General features: G+C 49.6%; 1 protein-coding gene across 1 annotated transcript in view; it reads right to left on the bottom strand.

Annotated features, from left to right (window-relative positions):
* Pcsk6 (proprotein convertase subtilisin/kexin type 6) overlaps positions 1-20,928 on the bottom strand; it is a 187,502-nt gene extending 166,574 nt beyond the window's left edge. The window contains exon 1 of the mRNA XM_038313476.1: positions 20,656-20,928. Within this exon, the coding sequence (XP_038169404.1) occupies positions 20,656-20,928 (273 nt within the window). The remainder of the gene's footprint in view (positions 1-20,655) is intronic.
* Positions 20,929-21,156: the final 228 nt, after the last annotated feature.

Genomic DNA, 21,156 nt, shown 5'->3' with positions numbered 1-21,156 from the left:
GCATTTTATTTTGTCAGTGACTCTTAAAGCACATTAAGTAGTTAATTGCTTTATTTCCTTTTCAACATTTTATTTGTCTCTATAATGTAATTAGTGCAAACTCCGTATTTGTTTTCCCCTTGAGTCAGCTCAACACTTTCTCCTTTTCATGATGAAATATTTCATGCTTCTGTCCAAGCTTTCTCCTCACCGAACCCTTATTTTAATTTGCTTTCCTGGTACAATGCGCTCTAAGACGATTTCATTTCAGAAAAATGTCGCATCTTCCCCTTGGTACAGAGTCTCCTCATTTTACCACGTTCCCTGGCTTAGCTTAACGTCCTCTCATTTCTATTATGTGTTATGTGTCCCAACTTTTATATCCCTCTGGCGTTCGTTCTAATAGAATTAGGAGAATCTATAAATAAAAGTGGCTTCTTAGAATAATGCTTTCATTCTTTCCCTCTGCCCCCGCCCCAGCTTCGGAATTTACCGGCAGACCCTCTGGGGCAGAGCCTCTGCCCAAGAGGACTAGAGTTGTCTTTGCCGCATCTGGTCTGGGGCGCCCCGCCCCTGGGGAAACAGGCAGGGGTCCAAATTAGGGCTCCCATTCAGGACTTTGCACTGCGGCAGCTGGGTCCTGCCCCTTAGTTTCAAAAGAATCAAGAGAGGCTGAGAAGTCTTCAGAAAGTCACTAAGTCTGATCCTGAAACTAAGGGAACCATGGCCTAGCAGACGGAGAAGATAATTAGGAGAAAACAAGCCAAACCAACTCTGCCAGGGTATCTGCGGCGGGCTTATCGCTCCTGCACAGGAAGTTCCTATAACTCCGCGATTGGGCTCATTTACATTTCTGCAACTCTGCCAGCACAGAACTAGCAAGAGAGGGCTGCCAGGAGCCACATTTGTCTCTTCAGGTGCCAAGGTGGCCTACACCCTAGAAGTAAGCGTCCCAAAGTCAGACTTCACTGCTACTGCCCTGACGACGACGAGTCGCTGGCTCTATTAAATCTCTAGAAGTCTTCGAATCTTCATCTGGAAATATAACTTCATGATTAGGACAATCCCGGCTTCCTCCTCAGGGAGCCCCATCCACCACGCCCTCACTATCTTTTCTCCTAACATCTTATTATGGAAATTTTCAAACACAGGGCTAAGTTGAAAGAGAACCATGTGCAGCAAACGGCCCCACCCCCACCATGCTATTCCACCAGAAGTCACTGCCATCCCCTCGGGGTTCTCTCCCTAAATCCACCTCACCATCAGCACATTTATTCTTGGTGTGCTCACTACAGAGTAAACGGCCACGTCAGCACACTCCCCGAGGAACACTTTTCCACAGCCGCGTCCCTATCAAGAGCCCAATATTTACTTGGGGGTTTTTCTTCTTTTGAGACAAAATTTACCTGTGAAGAATTGAGCATATGTTCACACCACATTGGCTGAGCTGGGATACATGATATATGTTCTTCAGGCTTTCACAATTTCACCCCACCTACCAAGACATCACCCTGAGTGTCTGCGAGCCTTCCCATCAACCCCCACCCCAGGCTGAGTCCCTCCACACCATTAGTGTTGTCTCTTCTACTGCTTTCGGCATATGGAATCACTGAGTTGTGGTACAAGGCTTTCACGCGGTGTGACCTGTTGTCTGTTGCCTTCCTGTTGTTGTGTTTTTGTGTAACCTTGGCTGTCCTGGATCTAGCTCTGGAGACCAGGATGGCCTCCAACTCAGAGACCGACCTGCCTCTTGGATTCAAGGTGTGTGCCACCACCATCCAGCCTATCTGTTCCTTTTTACTACTTGTTTTGTGTTCTGTTTTTCTGTCTGCTTGTCTATGGATGGTGCCAGCAAACTTAAAATTGTGATAAAAGGTCCAGGAGACCTCATAATCATCTGATGGGGGTAAAAAAAAACAGTACCCCAATATGCTGAGACCCTACCATTGACACAGGCAGATTGGCGATCCACTCTGACCAGAGATGTTTGCTGGTCTGAGTCTCTCAAGTGGGAAAAACATGGCACTAGTTCTCATAGTCACTGGGAAGGACTGGTCGTGTCCTTTATACTGCTGACATACCCTCTGTTGCTATGACAGGCTGACATAGAAATCACACTGGAATCAAGGCTAGCACACACAGGGGCATTTAAAATGAACTAGGTAGGTTTGGCAGAACACCACACTCTTGCTGGCCTTGTCCATTGTCCCTAATGACCCATGTGGCATCAGTTTCATGCCTATGATGCATGCAGGAACATGGCCCAGCCCCAAGACTTGCAACCTAATTCATGCAGCCTGACAGCGTGATTCAAATAAAACAAACAAGACAGCAGGGAGCGTGGCAGCAACAAGCATACAGGCAAGGTTCCTCCGCCTTGGGGAAAAGATCTCCCAATGGCAGCACCCGCCACTAAAATCTCCACAAAGTGATCTGTGTTCAGGACGGCCCTCAAGGATGATGTGCGACTGTCTGGCATGGTGACAAGCCAGGGCTGTCGCAGCCACTGGCACAGATCAAGTACAAAGGCACAAAAGTGACTAACTTCAGGAACCAGCGGCTGGAAAGCAAACCCAGTCTCAGGTCAGAAAAACACACTGGCTTTCAAAGGCTTTGTTTTGTTTTTGTTTGTTTCAGCTCTCCATAGCTGAACTCCTGACACAAGAAGAAAACAGAAAACGCACCCATGCCTTACCATGAAGACAGGGCCATGCTCAGGAGTTAGGGGACCACTATTAAGACCAACAGGACATAAACAATTGTGTGGTTTTGTGACTCCTAGTTGCCCAGCACAAGCAACTTAATGACATCAGTATGTCTACATCTACAACAGAGTGATGTCAATATGTCCATATCTACTCTGAGGATTCATCTGGGTTCGAAGTTGATTTAACAGGGTCTGAAGTTGATTTAACAGGAGACAGAATCAGTTTGGCTTCCTGATGTTTCTGAGGTGAGTAGGTGGGAGTGGGGGATTAGAAAATTATAATCACAATATTTTGTACAAGGACACAAACCTCTATGGAAAGAGACCGCAGCCATTCCCCAAGTGAGCCTGGGTATGGCCTAGCTTGTATGATGTCCTAGACTTCATCCACAGCATGCCAAAGTCAAACAATCTATTTAAATGAAGGGCTGAGAGGATCTTGCACTGAGTCACTGGACAGAAGTTGGTTGAAGCCACTGAAAGGAACCCAGCTTTCTTGTTTGGGCTAATAGTATCACATTCCTGCAAACGACACGGTAGAGGCTGTAAAGAAAGGTGTTAATGAGCTCTTGACAGAGTCAGGAGTGGTTTCTTTTCAATTCAGGAAAAACGGGGCCTTATCATGAGGAATATAAAGTGAGGGTTTTGTCTAGCTATAAAAAACCAATAGCATAAGATGGAGCTGTATGGAGACTGAGGTCAGAGACGGCTAAGAATGGACTTACTTTTCTGTTAAAATCTGTTCTCAGACAGACACACCTAAATAAACTCCAACTGAGACACAGGCAGGGATCCAGGCACATGGGGTCTGACAGACACTAAACCGCAGGCTTCTTGACCCTCAGAGAGGACATGCATAAAGCTAAAACTGGCATAGGAGGGGACTACTCGGGGCACAGCCTGCCTGCCCCAGCCCATCTTTGTAGCTCAGGACTTGCTAGGCATCCTGCCAAGCTTGGAGACACTACACACCTTCACTGAATAAAGCCAGCAGCTGATAAATACCCCTGCCACTGAATGCCATCAGATATGTATGTGGCAAAGTCTCCACAGAGCTACCCATCTTTCCTGTCTTCCTTCCTTCTTCCCTCCTCCTCCCTTTCTTCCTTTCTTTTTCCTCTCTTTCTTTCTTTCTTTCTTTCTTTCTTTCTTTCTTTCTTTCTTTCGAGACAGGCTGGCTAGTCTGGAATTCACTAGGTAGGCAAGGCTGGCCTCAAACTCACTGCCTCTGCCTTCTGAGTACCAGCTGTCAGAACTTAAAAAAAGTTATAGTGTGTGTGTGTGTGTGTGAGAGAGAGAGAGAGAGAGAGACAGAGACAGAGACAGAGACACAGAGACAGAGACAGAGACAGAGACAGAGAGAGTGTTCGCATGGAGGCCGAAAGAGGGTTTTGGATCCTTCAGAGTTAGTTACAGGTGTTTGCAGGGAAACTGGATGGTTTACAACAGTACCGGCATCTGAACTCTGGTCCTCCTGATTTGTATAGTAAGTGCAAATTACTTCACGTGCATGAATGTTTTGTCTGCATGGATGTCTGTGCACACCATTTGTGCCCCTGGGCTCATGGAGGCCAGAAGAGGTCACTGGATCCCATGCACTGGAGTTAAGATAATTGTGAGCTGCCATGTGGGTATAGGAATGGAACCCAGTTCCTCTGGAAAAGCAGCCGGTGCTCTTAACTTCTGAGCCATCTCTCTAACCTCCACTAAATCCCTTTCCCCATCCAGAACTTTTCTTTCTCCAACTTTGCTCTTACCTAGCTGATTTTTTTTTCCTTCTATCCCCAAAGGCCCATTCCCCACCTGTTCTGCTCTGTCAGTGGGATTCCAGGCAGCACCAGCGGGACACTGGAGGCACCAGAAGGAGGCTGCATTCTTCATAGTGAGAGGCTCTGCTAACAGGTTCACCCACCTCTCTTCCCTACTCCCTCTGGAGACCATCCCTGAGAGTCTCTCCTTCTGAATGGGATGCTTCTGAATGGATCGCTTAGCTTCTGAATGGGATGCTGAGTGGGATACTGTCCAAACACCACCCCCTGTCCTGCTCCTCTGTCCAAAAAAAAACCCAAAAAAACAAAAAAACATCCTGTGGGACCCTCAGATGGTACTGGCCACAAAGCCTTCCCTGAACCCCAGGTGAAAGTTCCTGTTCCCTGCTGTTGCGCAAACCAGCTCTGCACATTCCTCTCCAGTGGTTACTTAAGTTCCTGTTGGCTGTGGACAGGGATCTATCTAGTCCGGCTCGTCCCTGAAATACGCAAGGGGCGGGCCCAAGGCCTTGCACACTGTGGCATTCCAGGCTCTGTTTCAAAACACAACAGGCGAATAAACAAACTCACTGAATCAGGTTCAAAGAAATTGCTGCAATGTTCTTTAAAAAAAAAAAAAAAAAAGAGGAGGAGGGTACTGATTCTCAAAATACACAGAGTTTACCTACAAATTATTCAGATCAAAAGCAGACAACTCAACTGAAAAACTGGGCAAAGGATATAAAGGAGCAATTCAGAGAAGAATGGAAGTAGGGAACAGACATGAGAAGAGGTATGTGACTTTAGTTGCAGTTACAAAGAAAGCCAATGAAAGTAATCTCGTGCGGCATGGCTGGTAAGTATGGCGAGAGACCATCTTCGCCCAAATCGGTAATATCCACCTTCTCACAGTGGAGTCAGTACTAGTCGTCATCCACCTGCCTGGGAACCACAGCCAATGCCCCGGGCAAGCTGACATGCATATACACTGACACATCTCCTCAATCTCTGGAACCAGGCCACCTTGGTCCGATCTTGGCTCTGGTATTTACAACCTTACTTCTCCCTGTCTTGGTTTCCTCTTCTGTAAGATGTGGGTGACGGCACCTACCTCACAGGGCTCCTAAGAAGAGAAATGAGTCAGGACAAGGAAGAGCAGGTGGAAAATCACCTGCCAGGGAACCAGGGCCAGACAGGTGTCTGTGACTATGCTATTTGTTCTTGCTATTATGTATCCCATGAGAAATTCTCATGCACGTGTCCAGAGAGGAATGAATAAGAAGGATCCTGGCAGCATGGAGTTAAGGCAAACGAAGATCTGAAGGTAAACAGTGCAACAAGGTATCCATTGCAGCCACAAAAATGACAGAGCTACTTATAGTATCTAGAAAGCAGGCAGCTCGCCACTTCCAGGATGGTTAAGACAGCTGGGTATTAAAAGGATGCTGCTTTGGATCCAAGTCCAATGTCCTGTATATGCCATGTTCATATTTAAGAGAGACACATACACTGAGATGTGCGCAGTGCTGATCTCAGGAGGAAGGAACAACTGGGATGAGCACAGCAAGGGCATTTTGGATTTTTTTTCTTCTTTATACGTATGCACTAAGTTTTTTTCTCAGTGTTAGAGATTAAACCCAGTGCCCAGTGCATTTTAGACAAATACTCTACCATTGAGCTACCTCCAATCCTGTAATGTTTTAAAAAAAATCTATATGTTCGTTTATTTTTATTTCATACATATGAGTGTTGTGTCTGCCTGTGTGTCTGGTGCCTGCAAAATCAGAAGAGAGCTTCAGATCTGGGACTAGAGTTACAGACGGTTGTCACCTGCCATGGAGGTGGAATGAACCTGAGTCCTTTGGAAGAGCATCCAGTGCTTTTTTTTTTTTTCCTTTTTTGGTTTTTCGAGACAGGGTTTCTCTGTGGCTTTGGAGCTTGTCCTGGAACTAGCTCTTGTAGACCAGGCTGGTCTCGAACTCACAGAGATCCGCCTGCCTCTGCCTCCCGAGTGCTGGGATTAAAGGCGTGCGCCACCACCACCCGGCGCATCCAGTGCTTTTAAGCACTGAGCCATCTCTACAGTGCCCAGTGATTTTTTACAATAAAAAAAAAATTCTCAGTAATACCATGAGTTAAATTAAACAAATATTTCTAAGTTCCACAAGGGCAGAAAAGTGGGACAAGCCACCTGTCAATAGAGGTGTGAGCTGGTCAGTGGGGACAGAGAAGCAGTGGAGCCACCTCCCTACAAGGTCCTGGCATTTCAGACCAAGCTCCCAACACAAAGAATCCCTTGACCTGAATGTCAAGGAAATGCTAAGGAAATTATCTGCCAGCCACACAATGGCATACCACCCATTAAAAATTACAACAGAGTAGTTACTAACTTAGGAGGAGTAATTTTCAAAACTATATAGTGTCTATTTGTATAAGTTATTTATGTATATAGGAGTGTGTGTATGCACGTATATTAGCACAAGTATGCGTGCATATGGACACACAGTTACAAAAATAACAAAAAGGCTGGGAAGATGGCTCAGTGGGGGAAGCACTTGCTGTGTGAACGTGAGGACATGAGTTTGGATCCTCAGAACCCACATAAGGCTGGGCCCATCTGTAATCTCAACACCCCTACAGCAAGACAGGAGTTGGTGATAGGAGCATCTCAGATAGTCTTGGGCCAGCTAATCTAACATTCATAACTGCGAACAAGAGATCCAGTCTCAAACAAGGTGGAAGTTGAAAACCAAGGCCTGAAGACATCCTCTGTGCACCACATGAACCATGGTATGTACACATCCAAACCCACACACATTCCCACACATTAAGATTAAAAAGCAAAGCAAAAGGACGTGGTCCAAATTTTAACCGTAATCATCTTTGGGTATTAGAATTATGGCTGATTCCTATAGTTATCTGTCTTCAAGCTTTCCTACATTTAAATGTTTTATTACACTGACTGCACGGCATTGCCGCAATAGATGAAGTCTGTAAAGCTTTATAGCCCGGCTGTGCCATCCTCAGTGCAGCCCTGGGTCCCCACCTGATTTTTCTCCCCTCTAGGTTCTACTTTCTGACTCTAATGCTTAGTACCATTATAGTGGATAGGCTGCTAGGCTGGGTGGTATACACTAAGCTGGGGGGGTATGTATACACCAGGCCAGGAGGGTATATACTAGGATGGAGGGTACACACTAGGATGGAGGGTATATACTAGGATGGGGGTATACACTAGGATGGAGGGTATACACTAGGATGGAGGGTATACACTAGGATGGAGGGTATATACTAGGATGGGGGTATACACTAGGATGGGGGTATACACTAGGATGGGGGTATACACTAGGATGGGGTATACACTAGGATGGGGTATACACTAGGATGGGGGTATACACTAGGATGGGGTATATACTAGGATGGGGTATACACTAGGATGGGGGTATACACTAGGATGGGGTATACACTAGGATGGGGGTATACACTAGGATGGGGTATACACTAGGATGGGGTATACACTAGGATGGGGGTATACACTAGGATGGGGTATACACTACGATGGGGTATACACTACGATGGGGTATACACTACGATGGGGGTATACACTAGGATGGGGTACCTAGGATGGAGGGTATACACTAGGATGGAGGGTATACACTAGGATGGGGGGTATATACTAGGATGGGGGGTATATACTAGGATGGGGTATACACTAGGATGGGGGTATACACTAGGATGGGGTATACACTAGAACAGGGAGGTATACACTAGAACGGGGAGATATACACCAGGATGGGGAGGGTATACACCAGAATGGGGAGGGTATGCATCAGGGTTGATATATACACTATAATGTGGAGGGTATATACTAGGATGGGAGGGTATACACCAGGATGGGGAGAGTATACAACAGGATGGGGAGGGTATACACCAGGGTGGATATATACACTATGATGGGGAGGATATATACTAGGATGGGAGGGTATACACCAGGATGGGGAGAGTATACAACAGGATGGAGAGGGTATACACCAGGGTGGATATATACACTATGATGGGGAGGGTATACACCAGAATGGGGAGAGTATACAACAGCATGGGGGAGAGTATACAACAGGATGGGGAGGGTATACACAGGGTGGATATATACACTATAATGGGGAGGTACACACTAGGTTGGAGAGTATATACTAGGATGGGGGTTATACACTAAGCTGGGAGGATATACCCTAGGCTGGAGAGTGTAAACAAGAAAACTTCCCTGCACTTGAAATTCTTGGATCCATTATGAAAAATGCTGGTCTAGGGCTGGGGTGTGGCTCAGTGGTAGAGTGCTTGCCTAGCATGTGCAAGGCCCAGGGGTTTGATCCTAGGCAATGCTGGTCTGCCTTCATTCCTGCATAGATAAGCCTTTGATGTAAGTTCTGGGCCAGAGGCTTGATAAGAAGGGAGGATCCCAAGTACAAGGCACCCTCACTTAGCAGGGCCACAAAGGCACCTTCCCAGGGCACCGCCCTTCCTCCCCTACCTTCCTGACTGGACTGCAACCCTCTGCTCTTTGCTGCTGGAAAACCTGACTCAAGCACCCACTGGCTCATTTATCATCTCCTCTCAGTACCTCTCCTAACAGGGCTGGCACGGCCAGAGTAGGGCCCACAAGTCAGGCTGCCAAGCAATTGGGTAGATATCCCCTAACTGTAGTAAATTACTCAACCTCTTTGGGGGCCAATTTGCTCAGCTGTGTAGTGAAGTTAATACCAGGACTCTAGAGATTACCAGCAGCATTTGGTGGCTAGTAAGGACCAGCTAAAAGCTGCATGGTGACAGTCACGCTGGGAGTGGCGTCCACTGACTAAGCTGCCATCTAAATACAGTCACAGCAGAGGTACAGTGTAGTCAGGATCTGGACTGCCACTCCAAAACTAAAACCTTCACAAAAGACTCCCACTGAGGCTTGGGGTAGACCAGACTCTCTATGCCATCCTCCCTGCCCGTCATTATTTCTTCCACCTCGAGTTCCTGGCCCTGCCGCTTTCTTCCTGTCCTTGGTCACCCTTACTTTGAGACACCAGTCTGAATCCCTGGGTACTGCCAAATGTGTCAGCTCATCCCTGTAGTAGCCACATGGCAGGGAGGGCTGAGGTTATTCCTCAGCCTTGATTTTTAAGTCTCTGCAGGTGGCGATGAAATCATGGAGCAAGACCTAGTGATGGAGAACATGCCACCCAACAGCAAGGTACCAAGAGATGTCATGGGATAGAACCCATATATGTCCTTGGCAGTTACAAACCTAGAACTCAACAGAACCTGTGACAATAAAGTCAGGGAGTGGAATCAAGAAACCACAAATCCTGGAATAAAAACGCTGTGAAGGTTTCAGGTGGACTGAGCCTGTGTGCCAGGAAGCAGGCTGCGTCATGAGAATCTAAGCTACTACTACACACACAGTGCTGCAGTCCAGGGAGAAGTCAGACACGCTCGCTCACACACTGTAGCCAAGCCCTTCACGGACCTCTGGGTGGACAGTTCAACCCTGTCAGCAGGAGACAGGTGAGAAAAGGCCATTTTAGCCAGTCCTGAAGGATGATGCGGTTCTCTGGGGAGATCAGATAGATAGAGAATGTGAGCAATAGCAAACAGCAGATGTAAAGAAAGAGCCGGGTAAGGCTTCCAAAACATCAAAGTTCTGCCCCTACAGAAGCGAACAGGAAGAAGTTAGGCTCAAGGTTATGCAGGGGGCAGGCGGGCACCTCACTGGGGCTGTGTGTACGGCCCTACACAGGAGCCTCTGATGGCTTGAAATCAGGGAAGGGACAATATGAGGCTTGTGGTTCTAAAGACCCTTCCGGTTGGGGGGTGGAGGGGGTGTCCAGGCTGAGAAGGGAGTCAGGGAAGCAGGGCAGCAATTCAGGTGTTAGCAGAGTGTAAACATGGGCTGGCCTGGGCTGTGGCTGCTGGCTTGAGGGGTAAGGGATGAGAGGCCATGGAGGCAGGCTGGCAGGGACTGTACCTAGGGGTTGCCAATACCAGGGAAAGGAAAAATCCAAGGAAATACCCTGGTTTCTGGCCTGGAGAACAGGGGAAGAGACAAGGTGAACAGAAGGGCAGGTTTTGGGGGTATAGGGTACCTCAAGGAGTTCTGGAGAGGGTCCTGAATTAGTCTCTCTCTCTCTCTCTCTCTCTCTCTCTCTCTCTCTCTCTCTCTCTCTCTCTCTCTCTCTCTCTCTCTCTCTCTCTCTCTCTCTCTCTCTGTCTGTCTCTGTCTCTGTCTCTCTCTCTCTCTCTCTTTCTCTTTCTCTCTCTCCTGGTGATCAGATAGATCACACAGGTAACCAAGGCCTCTCCTGAGCAAGTAGGATGCTCTGTGATCATTGCTGAGACTGTCACCACCATGACTGGAAACCAAAGGGGGAAGTGTGGAAATCCAGGTTCCTTCAGAAACACAAGGGATTTGTTTACCCCGCGGCTGGAGTGGCCTGGCTGGCCATTGAAAACTTGGCCCTAATCAACAGGGCTCTATGACTACTGATGATGGCCACTGGCAGAAATTCAAGAGTCCCCATGAGGGTCCAAGAGCTGACAGTGACAGCCCCTTCCTGGTCCGGTTCAGCGGGGGACATGTGCAGCGCACCACTGCAGAGTAGCGAATCTGGCTGGACCTCAGGGCCGTGCAGGGCCCTGCGGGGTGCGGCTTGTTTGTGCCCAAGCGGCCAAAGGAGAGACAATGAGACTATTTCTTCCCCTCTGCGGTGCCACCATCTCGACACTGAGGGCATTGATGGGCTGGTTACTATGGGAACCCAAGGCTGCTGATCCCATCCCACGAAGTGTGAGGCTCCCAACAGCTGATGGCTATTCATCCCGGTTCCCTGCAGGACCAGACAGAGGCCTTGCGCCCATCACTGTCTTCAGAGTCCTCACATCAGAGGCACGAGGACACCGGGAAGATGCAGGATTCGAGGATCGATAGGACCTGTGGGGTGGGAGGCATGCATGGCAGGACCCGGGGCACTGCTAGGGGACACGGGCTCTCAGCTCAGTGTGGAGCTGACCTGACCCAGAAGCTAAGGGCAGTGTCGCAGGAGGGTGTCCTCATGCATATGCACACACAGGGGTGAGTGAATCTGAAAAGCAAGAGATTAAAATAAAAAAGCAGTGGGAGAGATGTTCAATAAAATAAGGACTGGGCCCTGCCCCTGCCCCTGCCCCTGCCCCCCCTGCCCCTGCCCCTGCCCCCCCCATGAAGACTCACAGTCTCTACAAGGACTCACGCATCCCAACTGTGGGCTACTTTTCAGTCACTAGAGATGCTGGTAGAAGCAGAACTGACCTCAGAGAAAGAACAGCCGGGAGACCAACTTCAGACTCACCAGAAAGCCCAGAGTCTAAGTGGCAGACAAACCAGCTGGCCACAATCATCAGGGATGATGACGGTGACAATGAGCCCAGAAGACAAATGCGTCCTTGGGGCTGGGGCACTCAGGGGAGGGCTGCTGACAGAATCAACAGCGGAGCTTCGAAAGATGAGGGATGGCTAGGAGGGCGAGGCCCATCCGAGGCAGACAGGGTAGCGCGAGGAAGCCTAAAGGAAGTCTGGGAGTGAAGAAAGTGGTTTCTAAGGAGTGCGGTTGGAACTGGGGTGGAAGGCTGTGGTGAGGCAAAGGTTCTGGTACACCGGCAAGTGGACCGGGGGTGGGGGCTGGCCTATGAGACAGTGGCAGGGGCAGCCGGGGCTCTCGGAGCCTGTCAGTCTGTGCTGAGAAGGGATCAATTAGAAAACAAACAGATGTGAGCGCCCAGCAGTGGTGACGCAAGCCTTTAATCCCAGCACTCGGGAGGCAGAGGCAGGTGGATCTCTGTGAGTTCGAGACCAGCCTGGTCTACAGAGCGAGTACCAGGACAGGCTCCAAAGCAACAGAGAAACAACTCTGTCTTGAGAAACCAAAAAAAAAAAAAAAAAGAAAGAAAGAAAAGAAAAGAAAAGGAAGAAAACAGATGTGAGCAACTGAAGCCAGAGGCAGCTCCCAGGCCTCTAGTTCAGGCACCAGACACAAGAAGGTGAGTTTTACAGCTAAGTGTGCCCAGCTGATAATGTACAGTTAGAGTGACTAAGTGCAGCATCCTGGGGATGGAGGGACAAAGTTTAGTGTTTTAAATCCATAGAGAGATGTAAGCGTCAATGCCAAGAAGCCCCACTGTCCCTATACAGAACAATGTGACACACAGCACAGCGTATATGCATATACACACAGGTAACATGCAGCATGGTACATGTATATACACACAGCAACATGCAGCACAGCACATGTGTATACACATAGGTAACACGCAGCACAGTGTATATGTGTATGCACACAGGTAACACGCAGCATGGCGCATATGTGTATACACGCAGGTAACACGCAGCATGGCACATATGTGTATACACACAGGTAACACGCAGCATGGCGCATGTGTGTATACACATAGGTAACACACAGCATGGCGCATATGTGTATACACACAGGTAACACGCAGCATGGCGCATATGTGTATACACACAGGTAACACGCAGCATGGCACATATGTGTATACACACAGGTAACTTACAACACGGCGCACATGTGTATACACACAGGAGGACCAGGTGAACAGGAGGAGAAACGCTGACTGTAGCTTCATTGGCAACTCACTCGGTTTACTTCACCAGGAATCGTAAGACTTCCAGTGAGAGGGTGGCTGCCCTTGACTGAGAAGAAGAGCCGGGCTCCACCTGCCAGAGGTGATGAGAGTGGAGAATGAGCCACTGAGTGCGGTTGGTCAATCATGGGTTTGTCAAACTCTAATTGGACCGAATGCCTCATGGTCGGTAGATAACATCTCCCTACAGGGCTGACATGAGGTTCCCCAAGCAAGGACACCCACACAAGAAACATCACTCAGCGTGAGGCAGGGCTTCTGGTCAGCCCCGAGGTCACTGGGGAGCAGGTGCAGAGGACTACTCTATGCAGGTCCTGGGAGGAGAGGCGGCTCCTGTTCAGCATGGGCTAGGCTGAGGAGAGCTCAAAAAGTTACCATCTTTGCAGATGCGAGCGATCCAAAGAAGCCTGGGGATGCTCCCAGGACATCAGGGAATTGCCAGACGTTGGAAAACAGTGTCTGGCCAGTCCGTGTGTGGCCCTCTGGCCACCCAAAATGCAAGGCAAACTGAGCTCCCAGTGTCTGCAGGTTCCCTCGCCCTGTATCTACTGCTGTGTTTCTGATGTGCTCCCTGGCGTCAGCCTGGGAAACACTTGAACACTTCTAGTGGGCTGGTCAGCTAGCCAGGTGCTCAGGCCCCATTCCATGTCTGCCTTTGGAAATAGCCACTTGGGGCCCTCCTGGCAGCTCCATATACCAGACAGATCAGCTCTGGTCACTGCTATCCACCCAGCCCCAGTGATTCAGGAGGGCGGACTAATCCATGAAAGCCTTGTCCACTAAGTAGGGATGCCAAATGAGATGGGACGACACAAGCTTCAAAAATCCCAACCTTGTCTGGGCCCCCAGTGCATATCTAGAACCTCTAACACCAAGACAGCCTGTGACCAAAAAGCAGCACAAGAACTAGGTCACATGACTGGGACTGTGGGCTTCGGCTGGCACCAGTTCTGGCCGCTATTCTAACACCTGGTTAAGGCTTCAGTTGGTTCATCGTGAGAACAAGTTGTCCATGGCACAAGAGTGCTCCTCTCTGCTGACAAATGAGTTCCACAGGCTTACCTGAAATTCTGGGCCAGGGATGGCCTGCTCACTAGCTATTTTAAGGAACACTATTTAGGGCAAGTTCAACATCATTTAAGGCTCTTAGATCTTTTAGGGCCTTGGCAGCCAGCCTGCTCTTTTTAAGTTCAAACTCAGAACTAACAAATTAGCTCAATACCCCAGGCAAAGCAACAGCACAAGGGGAAGTACGGTGTCAGAACGCGACCCGTCAGCTGAACATCACTCACGAGCATCCAGGAGCTGTGGATGCCTCGCTGCTGTTGCAAGCGCGGAGAACACCGTGCTGCATGCCCAGCCCATAAACAACTGGCCTTGTCTAGGAGTCGTCAGTGTTAAAGATAACCATGTACACAGGCTGGAATGAGGGGCCTTCTGCCAAGGGACAGAGGGGAAAAGAAAGGAGTATGGCAGAGGGGATGGGTAACGGCTGGAAGCCAGAGTGCTTGGTGCTTGGTGCTTGGTGCTGCTCTGTCCAAATACTCTGTGATCTGCAGCCAGGCCTATGTTCACTGAGTCACTATTTCCTTGACAAGAGGATGAGCCCAGCCTGGGAGGTCTTAAGGCAGGGCCTTTTTTTTTTTTTTTCTGAAACAGGGTTTGTCGGTGTAGCCCTGGCTGTCCTGGAACTTGCTCTGTAGACCAGCCTCGAACTCAGAGATCTGCCGGGATAAAAGGTGTGCACCACCACTGCCCAGCTCAAGGCAGGGGCTTCTTAACCCAGGCCCAAAGGCACCTCGGGTGGGGATGTGCTTCAGGCAGTCCAAGATCACTGTAGCATGTGGGTCTAAAATACACTTTTCCTTTTTCCCCCCCTTTCACATTTTATGTGTAGATGTATATGTGGACATGTATGTATGCATGCTGTAAGCAAGCAGAGGCAGATCATATGTAGTGTATTCTGACTTGAAAAAAACATGTAACGTGCCTGAATATAATGTGTACATAAGCCAGATACATTTCTCTCAGTGCAGGCATTCTCTGGTACCCACAGATACCACAAACAAGGATGCTCATCTCCCTATGCAAACAACAGGGTATTTGTAAAGAGCATCCTCCCACTTGCTTTATATCATCGCTAGATTACTTATGACACCTGATCCCATGTGGGCTTGTGCACAGAGCTGCTCTGTAGTGCTCAGGGAGGAACAAAAGGTCTAGTCTGTCCATGTCACACACAAGCATTGTCTCCTGAGTAGTTTAACCCAGTGTAGACTAAGACCAAGAATGAGAAACCTGAAGTCACAGAGAACATTTATGTGCACCTGAGAATTTGACTAAGAGTACTCATTAGTTTTTCTAGAGGACCCAAGTTCTGGTCCCAGCACCCACAAGGTGGCTCACAACTGACTGTAACTCCAGTCCCTGGGGCTCTGACTCCCACCCTCTGACCTCCATGGGTACCATGCACACATATATGCAAGTGTGCCAAACACTCCCATAATAAAGTAAAACAAGTAAGTCTTTAAAAATTAAAAAAAAAGGCTGGGTGGTGGTGGCTGTGCGCGCCTTTAATCCCAGTACTTGGTAGAGAGGTGAATCTCTGTGAGTTCAAGAACAGCCTGGTTTACAGAGCGAGTACCAGCTAGGGTTACACAGAGAAACCTTGTCTCTAAAAAACAATAAGGGAAACAAAAAGATTTAAAAAGGATTGAGAAAGCTACAAGTCTTCCCCTTCTTAGAAGCCATTATAAACTGGAATTTGAAGGAGAATCCTTGCTGCCTAGACTTCTGAACTTTTGCTATCCTTATACTCATCTACCAATAATACGGTATGTTTTGTTTTTAAAAGTTCACATAAATACTGCATACCCAAAACTGCCTTTAGGACTCGATGCTGATCGACTGGTTGACATATGTATCTCAGCTATGAATCTGTAGCCCTGTCTACTTATTGCGCGGTGTGACTATTTTGAGTCATTCCTTCCTCTTCTTCTGGTGGATATTTAGGCTGATTTCCCCTCATTTGTGTAAAGGACAGAAAGTCTCAACGGGCCATCTTCTCCTAGTCTCCCTGTCCACACGGCAAGTTTCCCGTTATGAGCCTTGACCCAGAGTAGCTCGTGCAACATGTCTCACCACGGTGCCAAAATGCTCTCTGCAGTACGCGCCAGTTTCCACCAGTCGCAGCAAGAGGTCTCGGGGCTCCGCATCCTTGCCAACACTTGACACTGTGCAGGGTTTGCCAACCTGATAGGTGCGAAATAATGTCACCGTGGCCCTCCGGCAGCTCCCAGGCAGCCTAAGCATCCCCTCTTCAACGGCCATTCATTTCCTCTGCTCACCCACTTCTCTGCTCTTCTACCGAGCATCTATTGTTTTCCTCATTAATTTGTAGTTTTAAAAGTAATCTGTGTTCTAATTTTCTGTTCTCTTCTCTAACCACATTTCCTTTCCACATGCCGCTTTCTGAAAACTCTCAGAGGGCGTTTCTTTGCACAGAATTTTTATTTTGGCATATCCATCTCTTCCTTTGGCTTATTAACTCTGATATTTATTAAAAAAATTTTAATCAGCCAGGCGGTGGTGGCGCACGCCTTTAATCCCAGCACTCGGGAGGCAGAGGCAGGCGGATCTCTGAGTTCGAGGCCAGCCTGGTCTACAAGAGCTAGTTCCAGGACAGGCTCTAGAAACTACAGGGAAACCCTGACTCGAAAAACCAAAAAAAAAAAAAAAAATTTTAATCAGAAATAAAAACGCAGACTAAGAGAAACCTCGAACTAGCAGGAGAAGAAGCAATGTCTGTGGGCGGGAGTACGAGGGCCTTGAGTGCCAAGGTTCTGAAGCGCAGGCTACTGGTTGCTCCTTTAGACTTCAAGATGGAGAATATTAAAGTAGTGACTATTTGCCCATTTTTAAATCCTAAATTCAAATATATTTGGTTTAAGACCTTGCTTCCTTTCCTAGTGTCATAAGGGTAGGACATTATAATTCTCTAAAAGTCTTATATGCACGCTCAGGTCTTTAATCCCATCTAGAATTTAACATTGTAGAGTGTGGGCTAAGAATCTTATTGTTTCTCCATGTGGACAGTCAGTTCTTCCAGAACTACTTATTAACTAAATGGTCCACCGCTCCTAGTCCATCTGTAACTCTTCTGGTGGCATGCACAGGCTCCCACGCACACTTGGCTTAGAGTCCATTCCACGGATGGGCAGAACCATCACTGGGCCAGTGCTCCTCCTCGCTCTTCCTTCCCAGACTTGTCTGAGGGACATCTCGGACCGTACTACACCACATGGATTCTCTACTTCATTTGTGAATTCTACATACAGTTCAATCCCACAGGGATTTATGGGATTACAGTGGATTAATGAATTGGGGGGGGCAAATAATTTTTCAGGGGCTAGGGGTGTGGTTTGGCGGCATTAGCCTAACATGCTCCATCTGCAAGACCTCAAAAACCAAAAACACTTTATCATCCGGTCCATAAATTCTCCCCTCTAATTGACTCATCTCGAAGTATCTCGCAGCTTTTATGCTGGGATGCACTACAATCTCTCTCGTCTTCTATGTGCCGAGGTACAGGTAGTCAGTGTTCTTGGAGCCCATTCGGCTCCCTAATGAGTTCTCACATCTCTAGGTTCCTGCCCATTACCCATATAGTTACGTCAGACGAACACACGCGTGTGCACTCCACAGTTCACATGTGGAGATCAGAGAACAACTTTGAGAGTCGGTCCTCTCTTTCCACCACGTGAGTCCCATGGATTGGGTTCAGGTCACCAGACTTGGCAGTAAAGCACTTACTACTCGCTGAGCCGACTCGCTGGCCCGTAACTTGGATTTCATATTAAAAACAAACTTGTTGCATTATCTGGAATGATGCCTAGAGAGGAAAACAGTGGCTAGCCTATCTTTATTGGATTCATATTTGTTAATGGAAAGGGACGGAACCAGTATGAGACCGAACGAGATGCGTAGTATGAGGAAGGTGACTAATTGTTGGCCTCAGTTACCTGTGGGTCATGTTAAATAAATCAAATCAGGTTATCAATTGATTGACAGTAAAACAGAATGTCAGAGAACAGTCCGACGGATGGACAAGAAAAGCAAGGCTGTGACTCAGGCAGGTAGAGAACAGAACACTAATTGCCCATTAAGGGTTTGGGAGAGAGAATCACACAAAGGTGTTCTCCGAGGAGGGGATGCAGCAAGAGGCAACGGCGGTCATCATAACGGCAGAGGTTACCGTGTGAACACAAACAGCCCCCTCTCACGACTCCCACCCCATTGACTCATCTATAAAGCAAAACTAAGAACATCGACGTCTTATTCGTGAGTCACAAGTTCTCCTGGTTGAAAATGGCAATAAGGTTTTTTTTTTTTTTTTAGGAGCTCTTAGTAAGTAGACAGAGGTTGGAAAGATCTGGGCCTTTTCCACATTAGCTGTGCACTTAAAGGTGGGGAAAGAAAAGCAGGCTTGGGAAGAAAGAGTAACAGGGCTTTCTTTGAGGAATTACAAAAGACAGTGCCAACCCCCCAACCCAGTCATCTTTCAGTTCGAAAATGTCCCCTATGGTGTCCCTACCAGAACCAGGCCCACCAAGCTGAGTGACAGGCCCTGTGGGGTCTGTGGCTGCACTCACTGTCCAGAGAGACCTCAAGGGCCACCCAATAACCTCTTGGGGTGATGAGATGCATGCCTCAAGAAACTTCTTGCCCACAGGCAAAATCAGGAACACAAACCTTGTTCATATGCAACTCAGCCAGACACAGAAGATTCAAAGCCTGCATGGCCAAGGGGTGGACAGGTTATTATGGGGTGGGGGTCCGGGTGTGTGTGTGTATGTGACAAGAATGCCCAAGGGAAAGTTAACTGTGCCTCTCTGCCTCTTGCAATGTAGAGCTCAGAGTTCAACTTCTCAACTTCGCCTCCTCTCTGCTCATTTAATTATAGGAACCCAAATCCCAGGTACTTTGTAATTTAGCATCCAGTTTAAGAATCACTTTCAGCCGAGACAAATTGCTAGGCCACCTGGGCAGATCAACGCGCGCGCAGTAGGAGTCAGCAGCCAACGGGAGAGCTGTCTTCAACCCAGTTAGCCCCGGAGATTTGACAGCTACAGAAAGCAATGAAGCCAGAGCCACCGATAGGCAAAAATCTTAACTCTTAGGATGTCTGAAGACACAAAAAGTTAATTACTTCTTTTGGATAAACCCTGACCTGCCCCCAGGAACTAACTACACATAGCAGAATTTCCCCTTCCAGGAGGTCTTCCACCTCACAACATGAGCCAAAGAAATGTCATTTTGATCAGGACCACAGCACACTTTGCTGGCTTCTGTCACAGATAATGATGAAACTAGATTTAACACTGCCTGGTCCTGCAGTTTGAGTTATGAGGCCACACTCCCTTCATTTCACTTGGTTCTCCTGAGGGAGGGTGTAGTTTGTCGATCTGTAACGGTGCTGGGAGATCTCCTGGTGGGACTGCACACTTGAGCCTGTTGAGGCCCAACACAGGCCATAAATCGAGATCAACCCTCCTGGTTGCCTGCCCCTCTGCAGGGCTGCATCAGGAAAAAGTGCCCTATGTTGGCAGTCTTTGGGAGCTGCACTGACTTACTGCCCAAACTTGGCTTCTCGGGATAAATGACAGCAAGTCTATACCTCCAGGGGTGGGAGAAAGGGCATTCCATACTAGGGCATCCCATGACTAACGCCTTGCTTCTGAACATCCACGGGGTCATCTCATCAACCTCAGGCAGTACAAAGTTACTACCTCTACGGCTGAACAAGTCAAGAAGTGACATGTCCAAGGTCAAGCAGTAGTGTGCAGAGAGCTGCCGTTCTAGCTACAGCTGGAGCCCAAAGCAAAGCAATCATACTCTTTGCCTAGAGAGGTTTTAAGTGCAGAGTCCAGCTTCCAACCATCCGGCAGCTTCTGGGTGCTACTTTCTCCCTGACCCAAACCTGACTTCTGGGCACAGGCACCAGCGCGCCACGCCAAGGGAAAGCCAGTCCCTGAGTTGCCGGCCACGCTCAAGTCGCCCAACCAGCGCCTGACTGCCTTGGCGCGCGCACCTAGCCCAGAGCCACCCGTCGAGGGCAGAGTAGCCTGAGAGGCGGAGCTTGGGCTCGGGAGGCCACCGGGAATTGAGTGGACGCTGAGGATGGCGCGGGTTGGCAGAACGCAGCGACCCCTTAGGCGTCCACTCCAGAGCGGTTGGGCAGGTGTCGGCGCCCGATCAGGGCTTCCGAGGCCATACTTCCGAGTGCGAGTGCCCGGCGACACCGCCTGGGGACCCACGGCCTCGGACCCTCCCGCGGGACGGTCCACGCAAGCCACCACGTCCTCCCCGCCGAGTGTCCCACGGCACTCCCCGCGAATCCCCGCAGGGCACCCCCGCCGTCCCCAGCGGTGCGGGCCGCCTTCCCACGCGGCGCCGCCGGCGGCCGAGCTGGCAAGGCGCCCCCTCGCGCGTGGCCGCCGGCGGCCGGGAAAGTTTGGGGCGCACGGGGCCGGCGGTACTCACCTGGCCCAAGTTGAGGTAGCCGTGCGCCGCAGCCACGCGGTCCGCCGCGCCGGGGCCGCCCAGCACTTGCACTGCCCAGTGGTTGGTGTAGACGGGGCGCGGCGGCGGTGGCGCGGAGCAGGCGGCGGGCAGCGCGAGCAGAAGCAGCCAACGCCAGGGGCGCAGTGCGAGCGGCGGGAGCCCGTGCCGGCCGGCGTGCCCGGCGCCTCGCGCGACATCGGTGGCCCGGGGCGGCGGCCGGGACCCGGGCGCTGGCGGCGCGCGCGGAGGCATGGCAGCGGCAGGCTCGCGCGGCGCCCGAGCGGCGAGTGCGCCGGGGGGTGGGGAGCCGCCTTTTAAAGCCGCTCCGCGCCGGGGAAGCGCCGCCGCCGCCGCGGGCGGGAGCCGGGGAGGAGGAGGCCGCCGCGGCGCGTTCCCGCCCGCGCGGCCCGGTGGCGCCCCTGGGCCCGCGCTCGTGCGGCAGTCTCCCGGCCCGCCCGCAGTTCGGGGGCCGGCGCAGGG

Source organism: Arvicola amphibius, chromosome 12 (assembly GCF_903992535.2).
Source record: "Arvicola amphibius chromosome 12, mArvAmp1.2, whole genome shotgun sequence".
Lineage (NCBI taxonomy): Eukaryota > Metazoa > Chordata > Mammalia > Rodentia > Cricetidae > Arvicola > Arvicola amphibius.
The sequence above is the reverse complement of the archived record's forward strand: the minus strand, read 5'-3'. Positions and strand labels throughout refer to the sequence as shown.